This window comes from Pteropus vampyrus, unplaced genomic scaffold (assembly GCF_000151845.1).
Source record: "Pteropus vampyrus isolate Shadow unplaced genomic scaffold, Pvam_2.0 Scaffold92, whole genome shotgun sequence".
Lineage (NCBI taxonomy): Eukaryota > Metazoa > Chordata > Mammalia > Chiroptera > Pteropodidae > Pteropus > Pteropus vampyrus.
In genome coordinates, this window is record NW_011888873.1 from 2918346 (window position 1) to 2926331 (window position 7986).

At 45.1% G+C, this 7986-nt stretch overlaps 1 protein-coding gene across 6 annotated transcripts in view; it reads right to left on the reverse strand.

The window, feature by feature from the left end:
* STOX2 (storkhead box 2) overlaps window positions 1-1987 on the reverse strand; it is a 209650-nt gene extending 207663 nt beyond the window's left edge. For 3 of the 6 annotated variants that reach the window (XR_002781290.1, XM_023532901.1, XM_023532902.1), the window contains exon 1: window positions 1590-1987. Coding sequence is in view for 3 of the 6 variants with exons in the window: in XM_023532901.1 (XP_023388669.1) it covers window positions 1590-1953 (364 nt within the window). In the remaining 3 variants the exon portion in view is untranslated. Of the gene's footprint in view, window positions 1-1182; window positions 1238-1324; window positions 1389-1589 lie in introns of those variants that run through there. The other 3 variants (XM_011364031.2, XM_023532904.1, XM_011364032.2) reach the window with 3 other exon arrangements.
* Between the last annotated feature and the right edge of the window lie 5999 nt (window positions 1988-7986).

The window sequence follows — 7986 nt, forward strand, 5'->3', positions numbered from 1 at the left end:
TCTAGAATTTCAAAATGGTAGAGGAGAAACAAGGGTATAGATAAGATAAGATTGGCCATGTGCTGATAAATTTTGAAGATGGAGAATGGGTACATGGGAGTTCAATATATTGTTGTATTATACTACTTTTGTATTTGTTTGAAATTTGCCAAAATTAAAAGTAAAAAATAAGCATGAAGTCAAGTTTAAAAGAAAACTATTAAAATGCAATCTACACAGTGCATAGCAATGACTAAATATATTCTTACTTCCTCATGTGTTGTAGTCCCACAGTACAAAAGCAGATCAAGTCTCAGAGGCATTTATCTTGGCCCCTTTACTAAAGCAGCTTGATTACAGAGATGTCATTAAGGTTTTTGTTAAAGTCAAAAAAAAAAAAAGGAAATTAAGGCACCTTTTGAAATTCAGCACAGGTTGCAAAACACAAAAGATGCAAGCTTTACTAGTTTTTTGTCTATCTAATTCAAGAGAAGCTTTGTAAAGATTTCTGCTATGCAAAAACAGGCAAAACACAACAAAATAAAAAATGCTCTAAATTTGCCATACGCATAGAGGAAGACACATTAGCAGGTAAAGCTAATCCTTCAAAAGAAGGCAGCATAGCAACAGTGGGTAACGAAAAAGGCGGCTTACAGTCATTTAGCTTTTGAACTTTTGACCTCCTCCCAAAATGTCACGAAAGAATTTCTAAACCTTGAGACTAGAAAGAATGCTTTCTTGAAATCGTTTCATAAAACACTATTTACTATATATGCGTTTAGCGACCGGGCCCAAGGTACAAAACTAAAAAGTATGTTCTAAAAGAGATGCAAACTGGATTAAGAAAAATATGTACAAATTAGTGCAATAACAAACAGCTAGTCTAGAACCACTGGAAGTGCGCGCCTATCGAGCCCTCTTCTCCAGTACACTGTTTTCTCTTTTGTTGAGGATCAGACTTTCTTCTGTCCTCCTCCTGTCCCTTCTTTCCTTCAACGCACAAAATGACCTGAAGTGCTCCAGGCAGGATATTTAAAACGAAATCTACAGCTCTGCTTTACACAGAAACGCCGCCTTAAAACTCAACTAGCACCAGAGCGCCAGACGCGTCCGCCCTGGAAAGGACGTCCGGGGACGGCCGCGCACCTGAACCGCCAGCTGCCGCCGCTTCCCGCGGTAGAGCCCGTTGCCACCTGATGCTACCTGAATCCTCTCTTTCGACTTCTCTCCGGCTCGCACGCATTGCCCGGCCCGAGCAATGCGCAAAAGATGAGACTCGCAGACCCCGAAGCTGCCGCGAACCCGCCGAGCCTCCCACGCCGCCGCCGCCGCCGCCGCCGCCTACCTGGCCAGCCCCCGGCGCCGCCCCGCCAGGGCGCGCCGCCCGCGCCGCCAAGGAGGCTCTGCTGGCCGGCCGGGAGGCGTGTGGGGAAAGGTACAAATCCCCATTTTAGGTGCCAGGAAGTTCCCCAGTCTCGCGCTCGCAGAGGGCCACCGGCCCCTCCCCCGGCCGCGGCGCGGAGGTGGAGGGAGGCGCGCAGCGCCCGGGGGAGCGGCCCGTCCCCTCCGCGGTGCCCGCGGGGCAGGGGTCCCGCGCCGGCCGGACTCACCCAGGCAGCGGATGTAAAAGCCCGAGGGCGGCCGCAGCGCCCGGCGCGTCCAGCCCTCGCGCAGCACCTCCAGATGCTCCTCCTTGCCCTGGATCAGCAGGACCTGCTCGTCGATCCAGCCCAGGAAGAAGGTCTCGGCCACCGCGGCCGTGACCTTCTTGTTCCAGAAGTGCTGCATGTTCTCGGCTTTGAAGTCGGCGAAGATCTCATAGCCGATGTGGTGCCGGGCAAGCTGCCGAGCCTGGGTCGGGGGCGCAGGCTGGGCGGCCCTGGACTTCTCTCCCGCTGACCCCTCGGCCGGGCCCAAGATGATGGCCAGAGAGTGAGGCGCGATCTGAAGAAACTTCTCCATCTTCAGAGGCATCGACGTCGGCCGAGGGACCCCGCTCACCGCAGCCGCCGCCACCGGTCGTTGCAGGGCACTGTCGCGGGAATGTTGCTGTGCGACAAGCAGGGAGCATTAGTGCACCCCCCACGGCGGGGGCTCACCGCGCCCCCCCACACACACACCCTGCGCCCCAGCCGCCCGGGACGCAACGCGCTGCTTCTGGGCGCAGCCTGCGGACAGGCGCAGGGCTCGCCAAGAGGGGAAGCGAAAGGTGCGCGCAGCCAGCTCCCACCCAGGTCTGGCGCGCGTTACCTGCAGCTCCGGGCCACGCTCCGGGCACCACTCATTTTCCTGCGGCGGCACCCTCGCCTCCGTCGGCGCACAGCGGCCCTGGCAAGGGGCGGAGACGCGGGAGGAGGCGGGCAGTTTGCGCCGAGTCCTGGGAACCCTCTTGGCCGGACCTGGCTAAGGAATCCCCAGCAGTCCGATGTAGGCGGTGATCAAGGCGACGCAGATGGCTGGGGCGGGGGGGTGCATTTAGTTGGTGTGGCTCAAGGGAGGCCTGGAGGCCGTGGGCGACGCAGGGCGACACTTGAAAGGCACCGATTCCCGGCTGTGAGTGTCGCTCCTCCCCACGCTCCACCCCCACCTCCACCTCCCACCTCCTGCTGGAACAAGTGGATTCACTGACTGGTTGATGTGCCCTTGGAAGTGGCTTTTTAAAAAACTTAGTCAACCACGAAAAAATTATCATCAGTTCCTCCTTCCAAACCCTTATGGAACTCTGCTCTCGCATCTCCAATATTGTCCTCCTACTATAAAAGAAACCCAGTGATTCTCAGTGTTGTCTATACAACACCCAGTTTGGGAAGAGGATGCAGAAATTTACCAGGAAAGATAATGATTATGCTTTAAAAAATAAAATAACCTTCCTTTGCTTGTTTCTTTACATGACTCTGTTTTGCTTATTTTTCTTTGAGAAGGGCTATACAAGAATACCTTGGAGGTGTTTCAGGGTTCTGTTCTAGACCACAATAAAGCCAGTATTGCAATAAAGGGAGTCACACAAATTGTTTGGTTTCCCCGTGTATACAAAAGTGTTATTTACATTGTAATGTAGTCTATTAAGTGTGAAATAACATTACATTTAAAAAACAATGCACATACCTTAATTCAAAAATACTTTCTTGCTAAAAAATGTTAACCACCATCTGAGCCTTAAGCAAGTCCTAATCTGTTTGCTGGTGGAGGATCTTGCCTCAGTGTTGATGGCTGCTGACTGATCAGGGCTGTGGCTGCTAAAGGTTGGGGTGGCTGTGGCAATTTCTTAAAATAAGACAACAAGAAAGTTTATCACATCCATTGACTCTTCCTTTCATGAATGCTTTCTCTGTAGCATGTGATGCTGTTGGACAGCATTTTACCCAGATAATACTTCTTTGAAAATTAGAGGCAATCCTCTCAGACCCTGCCACTGCTTTATCAACTAAGTTTATGTAATATCCTAAATTCTTTGTTGTCATCTCATCGATCTTCACAGCATCTTCACCAGGAGTAGATTCCACCATAAGAAGCAACTCCTTGCCATTAAATTGTTATTATTAAATTGTTATTATTATTCAGTCACATCTTTAAGCTCCAGTTCTAATTTTAGTTCTCTTGCTCTTTCCACTGCATCTGTAGTTACTTCCTCCGCTGAAGTCTCGAACCTTCGAAAGTCATCCATGAGTGTTGGAATCCACCACTTCCAAACTCCTGTTAATGGTGATATTTTGACCTCCGACCATGAATCACAAATGTTCTTAACAGCATCTTGAAGGGTGATTCTTTTCCAGAAGATTTTCTATTTACTTTGCCCAGATTCATCAAAGTATCACTACCTATGGCAGCTATAGCCTTACAAAATGTATTTCTTAAATAACAAGACTTGAAATACAAAATTACTTTTTGATCCATGGGCTGCAGAATGATTGTTGTGTTAGCAGGCATGAAAACATCAAACTTGTTGTACATCTCCATCAGAGCTCTTAGGTGACCAGGTAACTTGTCAATGAGCAGTAATATTTTGAAAGATTTAGGTCTCAACAGTGAGCTTAAAATATTCAGTAAACCATGTTGTAAACAGATCTGTTGTCTATCCAGGCTTTGTTGTTCCATTTATACAGCACAGGCTGAGTAGATTTAGCACAATTCTTAAGAGCCCTAGAATTTATAGGATGGTAAACGAGCACTGGCTTCAACTTAAAGTCACCAGCTGCATTAGCCCCTAACAAGAGAGTCAACCTGTCCTTTGAAGCGTTGAAGCCAGGCACTGACTTCTCGCTAGCTATGAAAGTTCTGGATAGCAACTTCTTTCAATATAAATCTGTTTCATCTACATTAAAAATCTCTTGTTTACTGTAACCACTTTCATTAATTATCATAGCTAGATCTTCTGAATAACTTCTTGCAGCTTCTATATCGACACTTGCTGCTTTGATTTGCACTTTTATGTTATGGAGATGGCTTCTTTCTTTAAACCTCATGAACCAACTTTTGGTAGCTTCAAACTGTTTTTCTGCATCTTCACCTCTGAGTTGTCTCAGAACTGAAGAGAGTTAGGGCCTTGCTCTGGCTTAGGCTTTGGCTTAAAGGAATATTGTGGCTGGTTATATCTATATCTTCTATCCAGAAGACTAAAACTTTTTCATAGCAATAAGGCTGTTTTGCTTTCTTATTATTCGTGTATTCATTGGAGTAGCACTTTTCATTTCATTCAAGAGCTTTTCCTTTGCATTCACAACCGGGCTAACTGTTTGGCACAAGAGGCCTAGCTTTTGGCCTATGTTGGCTTTCGACATGCCTTCTTCACTCAGCTTAATCATTTCTAGCTTTTGCTTTAAAGTGAGAGACATGCAACTCTTTGTTTCATTTAAACACTCAGAAGTCATCGTAGGGTTAATTTCATATTGCGTTTTAGGAAATAGGGAGGCCTGAGGAGAGGGAGAAAGATCGGGAATGGCATGTTGGTGGAGCACTCAGAAAATGCACATTTATCAATTAAGTTCACTGTCTTATATGGGTCAGGAATCCAGGCACCATCCAACTGGGTGCCTCTGACTCAAGGTCTCTCAAGAAGTTGCACTCAATCTAAGATTGCAGTCTCATTTGAAGACTCAACTGGGTGTGTATTCACTGTCATGCTCATTCACATGGACGTTGCCAGGACTCAGTTGCTTGATCATTGTTGGACTGAGGGCCTTAGCTCCTCACTCTCTGGAGACCCATCCTGTTCCTAGCAATATGAACTCCTTAACAGGTTGGTTCACAACATGCCAAATGGTTTTTCTTAGATCACCCAAGTCAGAAATTACCATCTAATTTTGGAAGTGACATCTCAACACCTCTGCTGCATTCTATTTGCAAGAAGTGAGTCACTAAAGCCAAACTCCTCCTCAAAGTGAAAGGAGTACACAAAAGTATGAAGACAAGGAGGTAGGGGTCGTTTGAGGTCATCTTAGAGGCTTTCTACCACAACATTTATCATCAGCCATGAAACCATACCAGTGATCATCTGCATTACCAACCTCATTAACATCATTATTTCCATTTAATGACTACTCACTAAATGCAAGGCAGTGTGCTCAGAACTTTATATATGAGGTGATATTACCTGTGATTTTTTTCAGTAGATAGATATAATGGCAATATATTTTTGAGATACATAAGCTAACATATTTTCATTTTCAATAATCCTCAGTTCCCGATGTCTCACAGAATCCTCCATCCATGGACTCAGTTGTTTCCCCTCCATGTCAGTTCACCAAAATTTTCTCAAGAATATAGCTTTCTTTCTCTCTCATTGGACCTCCTCAAGCCCAGTGTCCTCTTGCAGTCCCTAATCCCCAGCTGCTGCAGTAGCAGGGAGTTAGCACAGAGATAAATTGAGCATTCCTTCAAATGCTTTTATGAAGATAAAATAAAAACCAGTCAGGGAAAAATAAATAAATATAGGGGAAGGAATAACCAAATAAACAACAATAGCTATAGCATGAGATTAATGCCTCGAAAGTGACGAACAGGTGCATTGACAGAAAAAAGCAGGGAGGACCTATATTAGATAGGATACTGAGGGAAGACCTCTTGGAGGAGGGGCATTTACTCCAGACCAAAGGATGAGTAGGAGCCCAACTCACCAAGACTGCAATGATCACACTGTTGGTGTCACTAGAAAAACTGCTGTGCATTACATCCCCTTCAGAGAGGCAGCTGTGTATATTATCACAAAAGAAAGTGCAAATGTTTCTTGGCAAAGAACTAATATTTCCTTCCCTAGGTTTAGTATCCAAGACCTTTATATTGACCCAAGTAGCAGAAAGATTTCCTGATTATTTTCCAAGGAAAAATAGTCAACATTTATCAAATGCCTCATTCTTACAAAACTTAATATGGAAGAACAATTATCATTCTAATTTTTCCAAGGTCACAGATGTTAAGTAATTTTCTCAAGGTCAAGCAACTAATAGCTGAAAACCCAAAATCTGAACCAGATCTGTGACTCCAGAACCCATGATTCTTCAGCACACAGTGCAGCCTCCAAAGAAACTAAGAACCTAGAAGATAGACTAGTGTTAATTCATTCTTGCATCAATTTACTAAGAAACAATAAATTTACTGAAATTCAGGGAAAACAATGAAGAGCTTCTTGACTATCTAATCAAATAAGAAACCATTAAACTCAACTCAAACACCCTGGGAAGTATATTTACCTCAGTGCAAGTACACTTGCACCGAAGTGCAAGACTGAGTGGAATTTTGTACAGAATGAAAGAGCACTGTGAGTGGAATTCTGTGTCAGCATTTCTCCGCACTGCCTGCAATCAACTGCCTGTCATTCTTATAGGGAAAGAGGGCTTTGCTAAACTTGCTTTGGTCCAAGCTTATTAATTGCTGGTTGTCCTCTGAGATATAACAGAAACTCAGACAATCATCGCTCAGGAAGGTACATTGCAGCCTAAGGGCCTTCAGTTTAGAATTTCTGTTTGAGCAGATAGTGTTCTCTAAAGACGGCTGTTGCAATATTTCCCATGTGCATGCATTTCTATGATATGACCTTGCCACTCTTCCCTCAAGAAGCAGAGTCTCTCTTTCCACTCCCTTGACTCTGGTCAGGCCCTGGGATTGCTTTGACCAATAGAATAGAGCTGAAGTGATGCTGGGCCAGTTCTAGTCATAGACATTGGCCTCATAGTTTTACTTCCTGCCTCTTGGAAGTCAGCCACCACGTAACAAGTCCAACTACCCTGAGATCATCATGTTGTGAGGAAGTTCAAGCTAACCACATGGAGAGAATGTGGGGAGAGAGACAGAGAGACAGAGAGACAGAGAGACAGAGAGACAGAGACAGAGACAGAGAGAGAGAGAGAGAGCAAGCCATGCTGGCCAACTCCCAGCTGTTCTTGCCATCCTTGCTCAGGCACAGGAGTAAAGCCCCAGAAAACATCTAGGATAGAAGAACTGAGGTCCCAGGCTGATATCCCCAGTCAAGCTACCCCAGACATTTATGAGTGTTCAAGTCACCCCAACTGAAGCTTCCAACTTTGCGTAACATAGGCGAGCCATCCCCACTCTGCCCTGCCTAAATTCCAGACCCACAGAATTGTAAGCATAGTCAAGTGGAAGCCAATTTTCATCACCAAATTTTGAGATAATTGGTTGCAAAGAAATAGATAACTGGACCACTGTTGCCCTTGCAATGTTTGCATGCTTCTTATAGAAGTCTAATGAATGAGAATCCAGGCAAAATATAGTATTTCAATGACACCCTGATTGTGGCATCTCTGGAAAGTCGACTTTATAAAGAAAAAAGGAAGTCCTGCTGTTATTTTTATACCACAAACCTTATACGTAGATTTAGATTCATAAATCCATAATTCAAGGCACCTATTGATTAATGTGTCAGAAATAGTGACATCTGTACAACACTCAATAACACCTCGCTGCAGTAGGAGACCACAATTTCCACAGAGCTTCTATGGGGTTACCACTTGTTCTAATTGAAAGCCTCAAAAAGGATTCTTTCAAGGGTGA